At 38.0% G+C, this 21,886-nt stretch overlaps 1 protein-coding gene across 2 annotated transcripts in view; it reads left to right on the top strand.

Annotated features, from left to right (window-relative positions):
• Nucleotides 1–6,288: 6,288 nt before the first annotated feature.
• The window catches only part of LOC149443632 (nuclear receptor subfamily 2 group F member 5-like), a 71,414-nt gene continuing 55,816 nt past the window's right edge, over nt 6,289–21,886 (top strand). Inside the window, exons 1-2 of one of the 2 annotated variants that reach the window (XM_089655502.1) lie at nt 6,289–6,496; nt 7,869–8,558. In XM_089655502.1, coding sequence (XP_089511628.1) covers nt 8,177–8,558 — 382 coding nt within the window. In that variant the 5' untranslated portion in view covers nt 6,289–6,496; nt 7,869–8,176. The remainder of the gene's footprint in view (nt 6,497–7,868; nt 8,559–21,886) is intronic. The other variant, XM_089655501.1, reaches the window with a different exon arrangement.

Raw genomic sequence — 21,886 nt, 5'->3', positions numbered from 1 at the left:
TCTGATTTTCGAACAAAAAATCGTTTGAAAATCGTCCCATGTATGGCCGGCCTTACTCTGCTTAGAAAAGCATTAAAACCCAATTAAAGCTGGAGATTAATCTGCTTACATTTTGCCTTTCCTGGCTCCTCCCCCCGCCCCCTAATTAACATGCAAATGAGATTTCTAAATAAATCCTTGCCATTATCATAACCTATCTTATTTTAGACCCAGTGATGTCATTACTGGGTCTCTGTATTTCTCTATGCAAGGCAAGCAGATCATGGCTGGAGGGGGTGTAGTAGCAGTATATATAGGAGATGTCAGTGATGGGGGATCAGATCGTGGGGGTTTGGTGTAGTAGCAGTATATGTGGGAGATGTCAGTGATGGGGGATCAGATCCTGGGGGGGGGGGGTGTAGTAGCAGTATATATGGGAGATGTCAGAGGTGGGGGATCAGATGGTGTGGGGGGGGGTAGTAGCAGTATATATGGGAGATGTCAGTGATGGGGGGGGATCAGATCCTGGAGGGGGGTGTAGTAGCAGTATATATAGGAGATGTCAGTGGTGGGGGGATCAGATCCTGGAGGGGGGGTAGTAACAGTATATATGGGAGATGTCAGTGATGGGGGGGGGATCAGATCCTGGGGAGGGGGGGTAGTAGTAGTATATATGGGAGATGTCAGTGGTGATGGGGATCAGATCCTGGAGGGGGGGTAGTAACAGTATATATGGGAGATGTCAGTGGTGGTGGGGATCAGATCCTGGAGGGGGGGTAGTAACAGTATATATGGGAGATGTCAGAGATGAGGGGGGATCAGATACTGGAGGGGGGGGTAGTAGCAGTATATATGGGAGATGTCAGTGATGGGGGGGATCAGATACTGGGGGGGGTAGTAGCAGTATATATGGGGGATGTCAGAGATGAGGGGGGATCAGATACTGGAGGGGGGGGGGTAGTAGTAGTATATATGGGAGATGTCAGTGATGGGGGATCAGATCCTGGGTGGGGAGGGGGGGTAGTAGCAGTATATATGGGAGTTGTCAGTGATGGGGGATCAGATCCTGGGTGGGGGGGGAGGTAGTAGTAGTATATATGGGAGATGTCAGTGGTGGGGGGGGATCAGATCCTGGGGGGGGGTGTAGTAGCAGTATATATGGGAGATGTCAGTGGTGCGGGGGATCAGATCCTGGGGGGGGGGTGTAGTAGCAGTATATATGGGAGATGTCAGTGGTGGGGGGGATCAGATACTGGGGGGGGGGTAGTAGCAGTATATATGGGAGATGTCAGTAATGGGGGGGGGATCAGATCCTGGGGGGGGGGTAGTAGTAGTATATATGGGAGATGTCAGTGATGGGGGATCAGATCCTGGGTGGGGAGGGGGGGTAGTAGCAGTATATATGGGAGTTGTCAGTGATGGGGGATCAGATCCTGGGTGGGGGGGGGGAGGTAGTAGTAGTATATATGGGAGATGTCAGTGGTGGGGGGGGGATCAGATCCTGGGGGGGGTGTAGTAGCAGTATATATGGGAGATGTCAGTGGTGCGGGGGATCAGATCCTGGGGGGTGGGGTGTAGTAGCAGTATATATGGGAGATGTCAGTGGTGGGGGGGATCAGATACTGGGGGGGGGGTAGTAGCAGTATATATGGGAGATGTCAGTAATGGGGGGGGGATCAGATCCTGGGGGGGGGTAGTAGTAGTATATATGGGAGATGTCAGTGATGGGGGATCAGATCCTGGAGGGGGGGGGTAGTAGCAGTATACATGGGAGATGTCAGTAATGGGGGGGGGGATCAGATCCTGGGGGGGATAGTAGTAGTAGTATATATGGGAGATGTCAGTGGTGGGGGGGATCAGATCCTGGAGGGGGGGGTAGTAGCAGTATATATGGGAGATGTCAGAGATGAGGGGGGATCAGATACGGGGGGGGGGGTAGTAGCAGTATATATGGGAGATGTCAGAGATGAGGGGGGATCAGATACTGGGGGGGGGTAGTAGCAGTATATATGGGGGATGTCAGAGATGAGGGGGGATCAGATACTGGAGGGGGGGTAGTAGTAGTATATACGGGAGATGTCAGTGATGGGGGATCAGATCCTGGGTGGGGGGGGGGGAGGTAGTAGTAGTATATATGGGAGATGTCAGTGGTGGGGGGGGGGGATCAGATCCTGGGTGGGGGGGGGTAGTAGCAGTATATATGGGAGTTGTCAGTGATGGGGGATCAGATCCTGGGTGGGGGGGGGGGAAGTAGTAGTAGTATATATGGGAGATGTCAGTGGTGGGGGGGGGGGATCAGATCCTGGGGGGGGGTGTAGTAGCAGTGTATATGGGAGATGTCAGTGGTGCGGGGGATCAGATCCTGGGGGGGGGGGGGGGTAGTAACAGTATATATGGGAGATGTCAGTGGTGGGGGGGGATCAGATCCTGGGTGGGGGGGGGGGGTAGTAGCAGTATATATGGGAGTTGTCAGTGATGGGGGATCAGATCCTGGGTGGGGGGGGGAGGTAGTAGTAGTATATATGGGAGATGTCAGTGGTGGGGGGATCAGATCCTGGAGGGGGGGGTAGTAGTATATATGGTAGATGCCAGTGATGGGGGGGGGGATCAGATCCTGAAGGGGGGTAGTATATATGGGAGATGTCAGTGATGGGGGGGGATCAGATCCTGGAGGGGGGGTAGTAGTAGTATATATGGGAGATGTCAGTGATGGGGGATCAGATCCTGGGTGGGGGGGGGGGGGTAGTAGCAGTATATATGGGAGTTGTCAGTGATGGGGGGGATCAGATCCTGGAGGGGGGGTAGTAGTATATATGGGAGATGTCAGTGATGGGGGGGGGGATCAGATCCTGGAGGGGGGAGTGTAGCAGTATATATGGGAGATGTGAGAGATGAGGGGGGATCAGATACTGGAGGGGGGGGGGGTAGTAGCAGTATATATGGGAGATGTCAGTGATGGGGGGGGGATCAGATCCTGGAGGGGGGAGTGTAGCAGTATATATGGGAGATGTGAGAGATGAGGGGGGATCAGATACTGGAGGGGGGGGGGGTAGTAGCAGTATATATGGGAGATGTCAGTGATGGGGGGGGATCAGATACTGGGGGGGTAGTAGCAGTATATATGGGGGATGTCAGTGATGGGGGGGATCAGATCCTGGGGGGGGGTAGTAGTAGTATAGATGGGGGATGTCAGTGGGGGGGATCAGATCCTGGAGGGGGGGATGTAGTAGTATAGATGGGAGATCAGATCCTGGAGGGGGGGTAGTAGTAGTATAGATGGGGGATCAGATCCTGGGGGGGGGTAGTAGTAGTATAGATGGGGGATCAGATCCTGGAGGGGGGGTAGTAGTAGTATAGATGGGGGATCAGATCCTGGAGGGGGGGGGTAGTAGTAGTATAGATGGGGGATCAGATCCTGGGGGGGGGGTAGTAGTAGTATAGATGGGGGATCAGATCCTGGAGGGGGGGGGATGTAGTAGTATAGATGGGGGATCAGATCCTGGAGGGGGGTAGTAGTAGTATAGATGGGGGATCAGATCCTGGAGGGGGGGTGTAGTAGTATATATGGGGGATGTCAGTGATGGGGGGGGATCAGATCCTGGAGGGGGGGTGTAGTAGTATATATGGGGGATGTCAGTGATGGGGGGGGATCAGATCCTGGAGGGGGGGTGTAGTAGTATATATGGGAGATGTCAGTGGGGGGGGATCAGATCCTGGAGGGGGGTAGTAGTAGTATAGATGGGGGATCAGATCCTGGAGGAGGGGGGGTAGTAGTAGTATAGATGGGGGATCAGATCCTGGAGGAGGGGGGGTGTAGTAGTATATATGGGAGATGTCAGTGGGGGGGGATCAGATCCTGGAGGGGGGTAGTAGTAGTATAGATGGGGGATCAGATCCTGGAGGAGGGGGGGTAGTAGTAGTATAGATGGGGGATCAGATCCTGGAGGGGGGGTAGTAGTAGTATAGATGGGGGATCAGATCCTGGGGGGGGGGGGTAGTAGTAGTATAGATGGGGGATCAGATCCTGGAGGGGGGGGGGATGTAGTAGTATAGATGGGGGATCAGATCCTGGAGGGGGGTAGTAGTAGTATAGATGGGGGATCAGATCCTGGAGGGGGGGTGTAGTAGTATATATGGGGGATGTCAGTGATGGGGGGGGATCAGATCCTGGAGGGGGGGTGTAGTAGTATATATGGGGGATGTCAGTGATGGGGGGGGATCAGATCCTGGAGGGGGGGTGTAGTAGTATATATGGGAGATGTCAGTGGGGGGGGTCAGATCCTGGAGGAGGGGGGTAGTAGTAGTATAGATGGGGGATCAGATCCTGGAGGGGGGGTGTAGTAGTATATATGGGAGATGTCAGTGGGGGGGGGGTCAGATCCTGGAGGAGGGGGGTAGTAGTAGTATAGATGGGGGATCAGATCCTGGAGGGGGGGTAGTAGTATATATGGGAGATGTCAGTGATGGGGGGGGGGATCAGATCCTGGAGGGGGGAGTGTAGCAGTATATATGGGAGATGTCAGAGATGAGGGGGGATCAGATACTGGAGGGGGGGGTAGTAGCAGTATATATGGGAGATGTCAGTGATGGGGGGGGATCAGATACTGGGGGGGGTAGTAGCAGTATATATGGGGGATGTCAGTGATGGGGGGGATCAGATCCTGGGGGGGGGGTAGTAGTAGTATAGATGGGGGATGTCAGTGGGGGGGATCAGATCCTGGAGGGGGGGATGTAGTAGTATAGATGGGAGATCAGATCCTGGAGGGGGGGTAGTAGTAGTATAGATGGGGGATCAGATCCTGGAGGGGGGGGTAGTAGTAGTATAGATGGGGGATCAGATCCTGGGGGGGGGTAGTAGTAGTATAGATGGGGGATCAGATCCTGGAGGGGGGGTAGTAGTAGTATAGATGGGGGATCAGATCCTGGAGGGGGGGGTAGTAGTAGTATAGATGGGGGATCAGATCCTGGGGGGGGGGGGGTAGTAGTAGTATAGATGGGGGATCAGATCCTGGAGGGGGGGGGATGTAGTAGTATAGATGGGGGATCAGATCCTGGAGGGGGGTAGTAGTAGTATAGATGGGGGATCAGATCCTGGAGGGGGGGTGTAGTAGTATATATGGGGGATGTCAGTGATGGGGGGGGATCAGATCCTGGAGGGGGGGTGTAGTAGTATATATGGGGGATGTCAGTGATGGGGGGGGATCAGATCCTGGAGGGGGGGGTGTAGTAGTATATATGGGAGATGTCAGTGGGGGGGGTCAGATCCTGGAGGGGGGTAGTAGTAGTATAGATGGGGGATCAGATCCTGGAGGAGGGGGGGTAGTAGTAGTATAGATGGGGGATCAGATCCTGGAGGAGGGGGGGTGTAGTAGTATATATGGGAGATGTCAGTGGGGGGGGATCAGATCCTGGAGGGGGGTAGTAGTAGTATAGATGGGGGATCAGATCCTGGAGGAGGGGGGGTAGTAGTAGTATAGATGGGGGATCAGATCCTGGAGGGGGGGTAGTAGTAGTATAGATGGGGGATCAGATCCTGGGGGGGGGGTAGTAGTAGTATAGATGGGGGATCAGATCCTGGAGGGGGGTAGTAGTATAGATGGGGGATCAGATCCTGGAGGGGGGGTGTAGTAGTATATATGGGGGATGTCAGTGATGGGGGGGGATCAGATCCTGGAGGGGGGGTGTAGTAGTATATATGGGAGATGTCAGTGGGGGGGGTCAGATCCTGGAGGAGGGGGGTAGTAGTAGTATAGATGGGGGATCAGATCCTGGAGGGGGGGTGTAGTAGTATATATGGGAGATGTCAGTGGGGGGGGGGGGGGGGTCAGATCCTGGAGGAGGGGGGTAGTAGTAGTATAGATGGGGGATCAGATCCTGGAGGGGGGGTAGTAGTATATATGGGAGATGTCAGTGATGGGGGGGATCAGATCCTGGAGGGGGGGTGTAGTAGTATATATGGGAGATGTCAGTGATGGGGGGGGGATCAGATCCTGGAGGGGGGAGTGTAGCAGTATATATGGGAGATGTCAGAGATGGGGGGGGATCAGATCCTCCAGCAGTCTGTGTGTCTTGCAGAGATCAGCCCCCTAGCAGGTGAGAGAAGTAAAGCAGCAAGTCAGAGCCCGGCCAGCAGCAGGCAAGCCCCTCTTCCCCCCGCCCCCCGCATCCCCTCCTTCCAGCCTCTTGCAGCCAGCAGCCAATCAGAAACCCAGGCCGGCTCCAACGTGAAGTCATGGCTCTTCCCATATATGGCTCGCCTGCCCTAATTAGGAGATCTCCATGGACACCGTGTACATGAGAATTACTGTCAGCAGCCCGGTGCCTGCCACTCCGACTGGGGAACATTCACAGTCACTGCCGAGCCTCGTGTGTCCGCCAGGGGCCCAATCTGTGTCACTTCTCCAACTTCCCGACCATTCCTCCCTGCGAGCCGCAGCCTGGTCCTCCGGACAGCGATCCATGGAATATCCCTTTAAATAGGAGATCTCATCGCTGTAGTTGCTGCTGCAGGAGACCGGTGAGTATCTGTTCAGCAGGACTTTTCATTTCTGGGTGCAAAAAAAATATGTATCACTTGGCATGGATGCGTCAGTCCTGCCCACCAAAAATTTCATCTGCAAGACAGACTTCCACGCAAACTGAAACATTTTATGCAATTTGCAACATTTTTGGAAATGGAAACTTTTAATTTTTTGGAGGAGATAATAACATATATGTAAAAAAAATTTCTGTATATATATATATTTATAAATTGTTTTCCAATAATTTATACATATATATTTTCAAATATATAAATATATTTCTAATATATTAATATTATTATATATTAATATATAATAATATTAATATATTTCTAATATATTAATATTATTATATATTAATATATAAATAAATATATATATACATATTTATATAATTTAAAAAAATATAAATATATATAATATATATATTCATACATTATTTTCTAATATATATCTAATATATATATATATATATATATATATATATATATATAAAACATTTTGTAATATGTATATATATATATGTATATATATATATACACACACACACTAATATATTAATACATACTTACTAATGATAAATACACACATACTAATATATAAATATATATATATATATATACACCAGGGGCGGACTGACCATTAGAGCACTCGGGCACTGCCCGATGGCCCAGGGTCAGTAGGGGGGCCCATGAAATGCCCCTGGTACCTTTTTATAGGCTTTTTTGGGTGTGCTTTGAGTTTGGGCAAGGACACAGGGGCCCCATGATCCCCTATTGCCCAGGGGCCCCATGAGTTGTCAGTCCTCCCCTGATACACACACACACTAATATATAAATAAATACATAGTAATAATAAATACACACATACTAATATATATATGTGTGTGTGTGTGTGTATATATATATATATATATATATATATATATATATATATAAAATTTGTTTTAATATATAAATATATATATATATATATATAGATATATTATATATATATATCTATATCTATATAGATATATATATATATATATATATATATATATATATATATATAAAATTCTCTAATATATAAATATATATATTTCTAAATATATGTATATATATGTATATATATTTCTAATAATATATATTCTAATATATATATGTATCTACTACATTATGTTGTCTAGCAAGGCACATTAACTCCATGGTGCAGTTCTGAAACATTGTAAATAGAAATGAATAAATAAAAAAAAGTATTAAAAATTTTAAAAATGCATCAAAATGCAATTGTTACAAATCTGGACTCATGAGCCGTATATAATTTAGCACACAGAAACAATTAGCTTGGTGATCTTTGGTTTATAACTCTTCCTATGTGTTTCTATAGGTCGAAAGTGGATTTTCTTGCAGCCCGAGCTGATCAGGAAGAGCTGGAAGTCAATGCAAGCACATGGACCTAAGTGCATTGGCTGCTTGATCCTCCCTCCCACTGCTGCCTGAAGGAGGATTTTCAAGTCGCTCTCTCGTCTTCCTGTTTGCTTGGAGGGGTTATCTGGACTCTGGCCACGCTGGTCCTTTGGATTTAAAGAAGGATATTTCACCCTTAAAAACCAGCAAGGTTGGGCGAATCGGCGAACTTGCCTTCAGTTTTGACGCGCGCTTGGCTCGTGGATCTCTGATTTTTGACACTGTATTATGGCCATGGTGGTTAATCCCTGGCAGGAAGACCTCACGGGAGTGCCAGGCTCCCAGGTGACCAACCCCCCGGGACTGTGCAACCAGGACCCAGGGGGCACGCCTCAGACGCCCAGCACCCCGAAGGGTCAGGACGGGGCGCATTCTGGTGACAAAGGGGTGCCCAATGTGGACTGCATGGTGTGTGGGGACAAGTCAAGTGGCAAGCACTACGGGCAGTTCACCTGCGAAGGTTGCAAGAGCTTCTTTAAGAGGTCAGTGAGAAGGAACCTCACCTACACTTGTAGGGGCAACAGAGACTGTCCGATAGACCAGCACCATAGGAACCAGTGCCAGTACTGCCGGCTGAAGAAGTGCCTCAAGGTTGGCATGAGAAGGGAAGGTGAGTGTTGGACTGACTGGGGGAGTTTTGGGTGGTTCTACCTAATTTGTGCTCTGGTTTCCAAGGAAGGTTCCAGGTCTATGAATTGATCCCTGAAAACATTTGTCTTTTTTGTTTTTATGTTTTTTTAATTTTCCATTTGTTTTTCACTCTTTTCATGTTATATTTCTTTGGGTTTAAAAATGGTAATTAATATTTCATGATCCAGTTTGAAAACGGCAACTTGGTGGGATTGCAGAGATCCTCTTAGATAGTGCGAGAATCCATCCTTAACATTGCAGCATGAAGTTATTTTTCGACGTCGCCAACAATGTTCTTACAAACGTGTTAACAGAACTTTGTCTTTTAAGTTTGGCGTGACCTTAGGCATTGGGAGTTGCGTAATTTAGTAGGTGGGTGTTCCCAAAGTTCACTTGATAATCCAAAATGATACTGAGCAATTTTATTGGCCTGGCTAAGGCGCCCTTTAAAACGCGGATAACATATTGGGTTTCTAAGCATGTGTTTCATTGGAAAATTCAGAATTAAAAAAAAAAAAAACGTTGTCTCCCGCTTGAATTTATTGGCTGTAGGCACGTCCAGGTTTGCCAGTATGGTGCACTTATAAATGGATAAAATTGTGCTGCCCCTTGAACCTTGCCACCTTAGGCAAATGCCAGTTTGCATCCATGTAAACTTCGAATGCCTAACTGTGACAACCATTTCGTTTTGTCAACCCATGTTCCGGATTTTTTGCCTTTTTAGCCCAAGCTTTTTAGCAAATAATTCTAAAATGTTGACCACATTACATATTTTCTTCAATCTTTTTCCAGGGAACTCACATTGGTTCAAAATATCGACCCCTTTAGATATTTTTTTAAACCGCAGATCCTTTTACAGGGAACTCACATTGGTTAAAAAAAAATCAACTCCTTTAGATATTTTCTTCAACCTCAGATCTTTTTCAAGGGAACTCACATTGGTTCAAAAAACTGACCCCTTTAGATATTTCCTTCAGCCTCAGATCCTTTTCCAGGGAACTCACATTGGTTCAAAAAAATCAACTCCTTTAGATATTTTCTTCAACGTCAGATCTTTTTCAAGGGAACTCACATTGGTTCAAAAAACTGACCCCTTTAGATATTTCCTTCAGCCTCAGATCCTTTTCCAGGGAACTCACATTGGTTCAAAAAACTGACCCCTTTAGATATTTCCTTCAGCCTCAGATCCTTTTCCAGGGAACTCACATTCCTTCAAAAAAAAATCACTCCTATAGATATTTTCTTCAACTTCAGATCTTTTTCCAGGGAACTCACATTGGTTAAAAAAAATCAACTCCTTTAGATATTTTCTTCAACTTCAGATCTTTTTCCAGGGAACTCACATTGATTAAAAAAACTGACCCCTTTAGATATTTCCTTCAGTCTCAGATTTTTTTCCAGGGAAATCACATTGGTTCAAAAAACTGACCCCTTTAGATATTTCCTTCAGCCTCAGATCCTTTTTCAGGGAACTCACATTGCTTCAAAAAAATGAACTCCTTTAGATATTTCCTTCAGCCTCAGATCCTTTTCCAGGGAACCCACATTGCTTCAAAAAAATTAACTCTTTTAGATATTTTCTTCAACTTCAGATCTTTTTCAAGGGAACTCACATTGGTTCAAAAAACTGACCCCTGTAGATATTTCCTTCAACCTCAAATCCTTTTTCAGGGAACTCACAATGCTTCAAAAAAATGTTTTCCCCCCTTTAGATATTTTCTTCAAGCTCAGATGCTCTTCCAGGGAACTCACATTGTTTCAAAAAAAATGTAAATCTTAAATAAATGTTACACGATCTTCATTGGGTTCTGGGCCAGTTTCAAGGATCTGTAAACTGTTTACAGAAAACTTTGCAGAAAACCAGACACTTCAGTAATCAGATAATTCTGCCATTAAAGTTTCCTTATGGGTGGCAACGCGTCTAGAAACATATATAACAGATTACATAAAAAGTAGTTCACTTCCACGTGTCACAAGGTTAATGGTGCCTCGTTTATAATAAATTGCTCCTAGTCTAAATGATTAGAATGCTAATTATGAAATCTTTTTATGTGTTGTAATATTTTTAGTGCTCAGCTAGCTATCTTTTTTTTAGATTAATCTAATGTGGGAATAATTAAAAAGAACATAGAATATTATTGCAGTAACAATCAGGACTATTACACAAAACTAATGACATTCTGTATAATATTAGATAATTCCTGCAAACACTTGTAGACAGTAACTCCTAAAAAAAAAGCTATATATACATATTTTTTTTTTTTTATAGAAATGTTTTTAATAAAAACATGTACAACATATTTACAGCTATATTTAAAAAACTATAAAAATAAAAAGGAAAATTAAAAAAAAAACAATGCAGGGCAGACAAATTGATATTTGCTCTAAATTCTCTATATTGAGGCAAAAAAAATAATAATATAAAAATTAAAATTGCAAAATGCAAGCAAGAGAAATAAAACACATAAGGATATTTGAAGTACTACATATTATTTTTTTGTATTTTTAAGTACTGCATTTCTTTTTAGACTTTTAAAGTACTACATATTTTTTTTAAATACTACATTAAATACCACTTTTGTTATATTTTTTAAGTAGTACATTTGTTAATGCTATCTTTCTTTTTATATTTGAAAGACCTACACAGTATTTTTTTAAATTACACATTAAATAGGAAATGAATGACATAATTCCAATATTGTGGTAGAAATTTAAAGTATTTTTTTTTTTTAAATCACTGCTGTCCTTAATTATTCTTTAAAATCACTGTTGTCGATAATTATTATTTAATTATTTTGTAAATTTAGGCATCTATAGACCAAAGACAGTGGTAACACAGTAAATAATAAAATACTCTATTAAAGTAATTTCGATGGGTTTTTAATTATTTTCTGTTACAGTAAGGCACAGCATGTTTTGATAATATACTATGCATATGTTTATATGTGTACTGTATATACATTTTTGTGCATACTATATTATGATAAGAATATACTATTTTTTAACGTTTTTTTTTTTATATGTAATAGTCTATCTTGTGTTTATTTATTTTTTATTTTAAGGTTTATTAGAGTATTGCCAGTTTTGTGGTTCTCATTGACTTATCCTTTATTGACTGACTTTTGGTAACAATGACAATAGTAAAAAAAAAAAGCAATATTTTGTCTGACTTTAAGAAAATATTAAGGCTTCAAAAATAACACACGCCGAATATCTGAAGTTATGAACAGAAACCAAAGAAGTTATTTTTTTTTTCAGTTCATGTTTAGTTTATATGACATGTTATTGCATGACAAAAAGTATATTGTAGGTATTATACGCAGTTTGTATAGTAAACATGAAGCTATTTGCCATGACAGCGAAGGAGCTTGCAATCTAAAGTCCCTGCCGCCATCATACGTATATGTACGCACATGCTAGGGCCAATTTGGGAGGAAGCCAGTTTACCCAGCAGTATGTTTTCTTGGATGACGGGAGGGAAGGCGGAATGCTATACGATCTCTGCGTTGGGTGAAAGCACTAGATACATTATAGGAGAGGATTAAAAGTAAAACTGTGTTTAACAACAAAGAATGTGGCCATAGCTGTCAGCTGGCCAGGCAGCATTCCTGCAGCTTATCAGCAGCGATGGGCTTTAATGATAAACACACCAGCTCAGTCACTGCACAGTATACACGAGCAGACAGCCATACATTAACATATGCTTCTATGTGGACGGTCTATAAATCCCGCCTGGAACAAGGCAGGAATGAATTGTGACTGGTGTCTTGCTGAGTGCCCACATCTCACCCCAGGGAAATCTCACCTACCCAACTCTCTGTATTAGAAGATCTAATATGCTGATAGGTAGATCGGAGTCCTCAGGCCATGTATACATGTTACATATTGAGGGTTTACAAAAGAAAAATGATTGCCATGTATAGAATGAAAATTGAAAGAATAAATGGGTGTGTGTGTGCTTCTATTGACTATTAATATGGAATGGAAAGTAAGATGATAGATGATAGATAGATAGATAGATAGATAGATGATAGATAGATAGATAGATAGATAGATAGATAGATAGATAGATAGATATGGGGAGGACTGATAGATAGGTAGATAGCTAGAGGATACATAGATGAATAGATAGATAAATAGACAAACAGATAGGGGGAGGATAGATAGATAGATACATACATACATAGACATCTAACTATCTACCTATCTGTCAATCTATCTATCTATCTATCTATCTATCTACCTATCTGTCAGTCTATCTATATATCTATCTATCTATCTATCTATCTATCTATCTATCTATCTATTTATCTATCTATCCTTCCCATATCTATCTATCTATCTATCTATCTATCTATCTATCTATCTATCTATCTATCTATCTATATATCTATCTATCTATCTATCTATCTATCTATCTATCTATCTATCTATCTATCTATCTATCTATCTATCTATCTATCTATCTATCTATCTATCTATCTATCTGTCTGTCTGTCTATCTGTCTGTCTGTCTGTCTGTCTGTCTGTCTGTCTGTCTGTCTGTCTGTCTGTCTGTCTGTCTGTCTGTCTGTCTATCTATCTATCTATCTATCTATCTATCTATCTGTCAATCTATCTATCTATCTATCTATCTATCTATCTATCTATCTATCCTTCCCACATCTATCTATCTATCTATCTATCTATCTATCTATCTATCTATCCTTCCCATATCTATCTATCTATCTATCTATCTATCTATCTATCTATCTATCTCTCTTTCTCTCTCTATTTGCCTGTCTATCTATCTATCTATCTATCTTTTATACTGTATGTAAAATTTAATCTATCTATACTTCCTATATATATGAAGAGGATAGATAAATAGATACATAGATTTACAGATAGGTAGGTAGATAGATAGATAGATAGATAGATAGGTAGATATATAGATAAATGGATAGATAGATAGATAGATAGATAGATAGATAGATAGGGGAAGGATAGAGTAAAGAAGGTAAATTTGTGTTCAGTTTGAGTACCCAATCAAGTACCCAACCCAAGGGGGAAAAAAAAGGATTTTTTTCTGTCACACGACTGGATGATTGAAGTGAACACAGCTTCTCCTTACTCGTTAACCTAAATTAACATTTATTTTTCAATGTATCATTAATGATGTGAGAGGTATGACAGAGATATGAGATATATAGAGATATAGAGAGATAGATAGATAGATAGATAGATAGATAGATAGATATGGGAAGGATAGATAGATAGATAGATAGATATGGGAAGGATAGATAGATAGATAGATAGATAGATAGATAGATAGATAGATAGATAGATAGAAGGATAGATAGATAGAAGGATAAGCAGTAGACAAAGTAGGTGTGGGAAAGTTTTATGAGTCTTGTATGTAGATTTATCTAGTCTATGGTCTTTAGATAGGCTTGGATCATCACTAATGACATCATACAATAGTTGTAGACAAGTTTCTGAGCAGATATGGTCACACTGAGATGGATCTTGGAATAGTCCCATCCTATGTCCATCTATATGGGTTCCCATCCAGCCCCTCTGACCCCAGCTTCTGTGTCATCTTCCAGAAGTGTGCTGAATTCAGGGCTGCCAGTCAATGAATAAATCATAGACGCATCTAATCTAACATGTATCCCCTGTGTGTGTACATGAAAAGTCTGATTACCATTCCAAGAGCTGATATCAGGACAGATCTGTGTGTGCTCATTCCCCCGTGGATCCTTCCTCAGCTCACACACACTCCTGATCTACTTCACATCTCTAGAAGAAAAATACTATGGCTGGATATTTGATATTGATTCATTAACTGTCCCAAAGCTCCATCCATCCACTTGCTGTGCAGTGAATAGAAGTATGTAAGATGATGGACTGAAAGAGTACACGGAGCTGTATTCACTTCAATCATCCAATCATGTGCTGAGGAAATCCCAGTTTTGTTTAATTCCGCTGTGTGTGATTGGATGTTTAAATTGGTTTACGCAGGTTTACTGGGCTAAGTGGAAACTGTATTCACCTCCCCTGTCAGTGTGTAGATCTTTCTTTCTTTCTTTCTTTCTTTCTTTCTTTCTTTCTTTCTTTCTTTCTTTCTTTCTTTCTTTCTTTCCTTCTTTCTTTCTTTCCTTCTTTCTTTCTTTCTTTCTTTCTTTCTTTCTTTCTTTCTTTCTTTCTTTCTTTCTTTCTTTCTTTCCTTCTTTCTTTCCTTCTTTCCTTCTTTCCTTCTTTCTTTCTTTCTTTCTTTCTTTCTTTCTTTCTTTCTTTCTTTCTCTCTGTCTCTCTTTCTTTCCATCTTTCTTTCTTTCTTTCTCTCTTTCGTTCCTTCTTTTTTCTTTCTTTCTTTTTCTCTCTCTCTCTTTTCATCCTTTGTATCTTCATTCTTTTTTTATTCCTTCCTTCCCTCCATCTTTTCTATCTATCCATCACAATCTTTTTTTTCTTTCCTTCCTTCCTTCCTTCCTTCCTTCCTTCCTTCCTTCCTTCCTTCCTTCCTTCCTTCCTCTCTTTTTGTCCTTCCTATCTTCATTCTTTCTTTCCTTACTTTCTTTGCTTTTCCAGCTATCCATCATAATCTCTTTCCTTCTCTTCTCTTCTCCTTCCTTCCTTCCTTTTCCTCTTTCCTTTTCCTCTTTCCTTCCCTTCACTTTATCTATCTATCTATCTATCTATCTATCTATCTATCTATCTATCTATTATCTATCTATCTATCTATCTATCTATCTATCTATCTATTATCTATCTATCCTTCCCATATCTATCTATCTATCTATCTATCTATCTATCTATCTATCATACTCTATCTTTCATTCTATAAGTCATAAGTCTTCCTTTCTATTTATCTGTTTTATAGATAGGCTATGTTACATATACATATTTAACTAATTATTGTGACCCCCCCCCCTCCCGCTATCTAATAAATATGTAACTAGCTACAGATCTTACATCTGTGTACCATTGGGCATATTTTACTTATTTGTATACATTTTGTTTTTGATTTGAAACAATTAAAAATAAATGTCCCTACTTGATAGATTGAAATCGCAGCGCTAATAAGCGGCTTATTAATTGAGCCAGCAGGATTCAGCTTTAAGTATTTCCAGAAGGACATTTCATAGAAAAAAAGAGCATTATAAAAAATAATTGAAATCTTCTGCAGATCATGTTAAACTATGTTTAAATAGGCATTAGAGTTGATTTACTAAAGGAGTGGAGATTGTTCACTGAGCAAATTCAATGTTCTCTTAGTAAAGAAGGTAAATCTGTGTTCAGTTTAAGTACCCAATCAGATGGAAGGGGAAAAAAACAGGATTTTTTTCTGTCACACGACTGGATGATTGAGATGAACACAGCTTCTCCTTACTCGCTAACCTAAATGAACATTTATTTTTCAAAGTGAGCAGACTCTGTACTTGTAGTCTATCAGCCCCAATGGGTTCAGGTTCTTTAATTCAATAATAATGTATATATTATGAATTAATTGTAATAATTATATTATATATATATATATATATATATATCATTTTATATATATATATATATATATATATATTTATTTATTTATAAATATAAAAATATTTTTTAATTTTTTTTATGTTTATACAAATTTATATTTTTATTACAGGACTGTTGGTTTGAAAAAAAGAGTAAAGGCCGTTCACTCTGCAAAGAAAACTTTCACTTAGCTTAATAAATAATGTGATGTATTCACGCACAATACGTAGTCATGTTCAATGGAGGTTAAAAAAAAACACAAAAAACTTCAGTTGCATGTGATTGGATGGTTGACTTGAACATAGCTACACCTTATTTACTAAGATATTATTATTATACAGGATTTATATAGCGCCAACAAAAGATATGAAAACATTAACTTTGTTAAGTGAACAGCATCTTTTCCTTTAATACATCAACACATCTTGAAAACCAGAAGCACTTTTTGGCATCTATGTCTTAAAAAATGTTGGATTAAAGTCTTGTGATCAATGATAGAGCGAGGTTGAAGAAGCAGCAAAGTAAATGTTCTCTAAACTTGGTGCACAAGGGGAAGATGTGTTCACTTTGACTAGCCAATCATACGCAAAGGAGACTAACAATAAAGAATTTGATTGGATGATCAAAGTCAACACAGCTTCTGTTTACTTACGAGGCTCAGTAGACATTGACTTGAGTAAAATAAATGTTCTATACCCTCTTAGTAATTCAATTGGCTCTTGTTTTGTTTTTTAACTACTTATTAGTTTTTAACATTTTTATTTTTAAGATCAAATATAGTAGTAACAACTATCTATATAATTTAATATTCAAATCTAATTTTTTTTTTTAAATCTATTTAATTTTCAAAAACTTTATATAAGGTTTAAATACTGTTTGTGACCATCATGTGACCAGCGCTGCTCGGTTATTTTTTCTTTTTTTTTTTCTGCAAAGATTGAATGCATAGTGTCGAGGGATGGAAATAGTATTACATTGTTAACAGCACTTTCTGCTTCCACCGATTCCAGCTATTGTATACAAGCTTCAGTGATCCACATCCAAAAAAAATAAGAAATAAAAAAAAGAAAAGGGAAACTTTAGGCAGGAAGTCATCTCCTAAATGAATTATGTTCCTGATCCTCAATTTTATTTGCCATATTAGGAGAAAAAAAAATTATATATATATATATATATATATATATATACATATATATATATATATATATTTTTATTTTTTTTTTATGTAAATGTTCCTTATCCACAATTTTATTTGCCCTATTAGGAGAAAATATTTATATATATATATATATATATATATATATATATATATATATATATAAATATAAATATTTTCTCCTAATAGGGCAAATAAAATTGTGGATAAGGAACATTCACATAAATATATATATATGTATGTATATGTTCCCTATCCTCAATTTTATTTGCCCTATTAGGAGAAAATAATTAAATATATATATATTGTTATTATTATTAATTCTATATATATTTATATATAAAATTCATGCCAAATAAAATTGAGGATCAGGAACATATACATAAATATATATATATATATATATATATATATATATATATATATATATATATTTATGTATATGTTCCTGATCCTCAATTTTATTTGGCATGAATTATATATATATATATATATATATATATATATATATATATATATATGTAGAATTCATGCCAAATAAAATTGAGGATCAGGAACATATACATAAATATATAATATATATATATATATATATATATATAAAAATAAATAATAATAACAACAATTTTATAAATAAATATATATATATATATATATATATATAAAAATATATATAAAATTGTTGTTATTATTATATATATATAATATATATATATATATATATATATATATATATATATATATATATACACATATAAAATTCATGCCAAATAAAATTGAGGATCAGGAACATATACATATATATCTATATATATCTATATATATATATATATATTTTTTTTATGTATATGTTCCTGATCCTCAATTTTATTTGCCATGAATTCTAAATATATATATATATATATATATATATAAAAATAATAATAATAACAACAACAATTTTATATATATATATATATATATATATAAATTAAATATAGTGAGAGAGAGAGAGAGAGCGCTGTTTATAAGCTTTATATAAACCAAAAGTGAAGGCATGATAATGAAATAAAAAAAATAAAAAAAAAAGCTTTTGCAAATAAAATGTAAATTGCTGCATATACTGATGTCACTATGTAAGTACCTGAAATAAATAAATGATTAAAATGGTTTGGTTGACAACTTGACTATTCATTAAACGGGTGTGGTTTTATAATATGTTGGGGTATATCGGGATGCTGGCACCACACATGGTCTCAAGTCCTACTATTTAATTGTAATTCTGGTTGGTTATATAGGAAGACCACAAGCTTAGTAGCCCATGGACAACCTTGCCCAGCCCCTGTATATATTTATAGTATATTTATTTTTTTTATAATATTTTTTTTTCTTGTTTTATTTCTTTATCATATATTTTTTCAGTTTAAGCTCCCTATGCCTTACATTACACTCTTTCAACTTTAATTACACACCATAGGATTGGCAGGATTTGTTTAAAAAAAAAAATGGTTGCAGCGTAGCAATGCATTGTGGGTCACCAAGACAGATGAATGGCTTCATTTACATTTAGACACAAGCTAGACCGACCACCTATGTTTTTCCCTGTATGGTTCCCCTGCTGATAACGTCAAAATCCATGGGAAGCTTGGATGTTTTAAAGATCTCCCACTGTAGCAGCCAAGGCTCTGTCTTAAAATCTGTCTTTAAAAAATATTGCTTGGGAAATTCCAGCTTCCCCTGTGTTTGCAAGACTACTATGTTGCTACTGGCATCACATTGTATTTACAAAAATAACCTGAGGTTCATGTGGTAGGTAGTATGCTTTTTAAACATTAGGCCAGGGGGTTTTATTTATTAATTTGATTTAACATTTTTTTCTTACTATCTAGCAAAATAAATATTTTATGTGCCCTTTAATTTCTTAAAAATAAATTGAAAATTGCGCATTTTTATTACTGGAAATCTTATTTCTAAGAAATTAAAAACTTCTAATCCTTTTCTTAGTCACTGCCAACTCTTTCCACCTTGCATTTAACAATGGTTAATGGCTTTCGTCATTTGATTCCCCACTCTAAACAATGTACCACTTAATTACAGATAAACTGAAAATCATAATTTTTTTTTTAATACTGGAAATGCAATATATTATATAAACTAAAAAATAATTACTTTTGCCATCCAATTTCTACTCTGACTTGCAGTTTAGAAAGGGTTAAGGGTATTGGTCATGTGAACCCCACTCAAAAAAATGTACCACTTAATAAATTTCAGATAATCTGAAAATCATAATTTTTTTTACGACTAAAAATCCAATATATTATATAAACTAAAAAATAATAATTACTTTTTCCATCCAATTTCTACTCTGACTTGCAGTTTAGAAAGGGTTAAGGGTATTGGTCATGTGAACCCCACTCAAAAAAATGTACCACTTAATAAATTTCAGATAATCTGAAAATCATAATTTTTTTTACGACTAAAAATCCAATATATTATATAAACTAAAAAATAATAATTACTTTTTCCATCCAATTTCTACTCTGACTTGCAGTTTAGAAAGGGTTAAGGGTATTGGTCACGTGAACCCCACTCTAAAAAATTTACCACTTAATAAATTTCAGATAAACTGAAAATCATACATTTTTTTTAATGACCGTAAATCCAATATATTATATAAACTATAAAATAATATTTATTTTGCTATCCAATTTCTACTCTGACTTGCAGTTTAGAAAGAGTTAAGGGTATTGGTCATGTGAACCCCACTCTAAAAAATGTACCACTTAATACATTTCAGATAAACTGAAAATCATACATTTTTTTTAATGACCAAAAATGCAATATATTATATAAACTAAAAAATAATAATTACTTTTGCCATCCAATTTCTACTCTGACTTGCAGTTTAGAAAGGGTTAAGGGTATCGGTCATGTGAACCCCACTCTAAAAAAATGTACCACTTAATGAATTTCAGATAAACTGAAAATCATACATTTTTTATGCCTGGAAATCCAATATATTATATAAATTAAAAAATAAAAATTACTTTTGCCATCCAATTTCTACTCTGACTTGCAGTTTAGAAAGGGTTAATGGTATTGGTCATGTGAACCCCACTCTAAAAAATGTACCACTTAATTAATTGCAGATAAACTGAAAATTATAAAAAAAATTTTTATGACCGTAAATCCAATATATTATATAAACTATAAAATAATATTTACTTTTGCCATCCAATTTCTACTCTGACTTGCAGTTTAGAAAGGGTTAAGGGTACTAATCATGTGAACCCCACTCTAAAAACAATGAGCAAATGGATTGAAAAATTGTAAGCTTTTAGCAAAAATGCAGCATCTCATATACATTTTATAAATGTAAAAAAAAAATTAATAAATTTAAAAAAATTATTTTTGCAATTTGATCTCTGCTCTGACTAGTTTAAAATGAGTTAAAGGTCTTTGATATATGATTCACATGGCAAAAATTGGCCTCTTCATTTATTGCAATTCTTTAAAAAATTTACCTTTTTATTACCAGAAATCTTGAATTAAAAAAAAAAAAATTGATTTTTGTCATTCAATCTCAACTTCCCTGCAGTTTATATAGAGTTAAAGGTCTTTGTCATGTGATCCTCGCTCTGAACACCTTGCACAATGCTAGAGCAGACCAGCTTTTAGAGGAAGTTGACATGCTCAAAAAGTTTGTTGATGGACACACTTTCTAAAAAGAAAATGTCATTGGATGGTTCTGCAGCATTTTTTCCTCTTAACCTCTGTCAGTCATTGCAAGCCTCAGGTACATTTTTCTGCTTACAATGTAATTAAAATACCAATATTTCAGGAACAGATAAACTCTAGTGGCTGGTAGTCTTTAGCTTTCTTTTTTTTTTTTTTTTTTTTTTTTTTTTTTGCCGGCAAGACATCGATTGAATGACTAAAATTAAAGTGAGTTTCCTCAAAATGACAAATTTATGCAACTCAGATTTAACGTTTTTCAGAAAACAAAGGCTGGTTCTTGTGCTGGTATAAAAAAAAATATAGGACACCTTTAAAAAAGAAAAAAAAAAAAAGAACAGTAGAATCTCTCTTTACCAATGTAAAATATCCCTAGAGAGAATCAATTTTTGCAGGGAATCCATATTTTTAATTATTGCACTGAAAATTATTTAATTGCAATTTAAACATTTTTTTTTGCATTTGTTTTTCCCATAGTTTGGGTATTGAAGGGCATTTTATATATGGACATGTGGGCTGGGGAGATCAGTGAAAGATGCAGCCGATTATATTGTGTTACATAAATCTTATCAGACTAAGTTTCCTGATAATAACTGATTAATGTAAATTAATAAGGGAACATAAGGATTAGGGAAAGTTTACTTAGCGAAGTGAATGCTCATTTTTTCACAGTGAAAAAAAAATGTGGTTGTTTTCAATTTGAATAAGCCAGTCGTGAGGATAAAAAAAAAAATCAAAAACATGGTTTTGTTTTGTGTATGCTAGTCCAAATCATTTTATGCATCTTTAGTAAATCAACCATCAAATAAATTAACGCAACAGAACAGGAAATACATACAGAATTTCTGTCTTCAAATATGGAGGCAGCCATACTTGAAGACAACACTCCACGATGTGCATTTGTGTGAGTATATATATTAACTGTTTAGATA

This window comes from Staurois parvus, unplaced genomic scaffold (assembly GCF_062004578.1).
Source record: "Staurois parvus isolate SC_StPar_1 unplaced genomic scaffold, SC_StPar_1.0 ptg000842l, whole genome shotgun sequence".
NCBI lineage: Eukaryota > Metazoa > Chordata > Amphibia > Anura > Ranidae > Staurois > Staurois parvus.
This window is presented reverse-complemented; position numbering and strand designations above follow the sequence as displayed.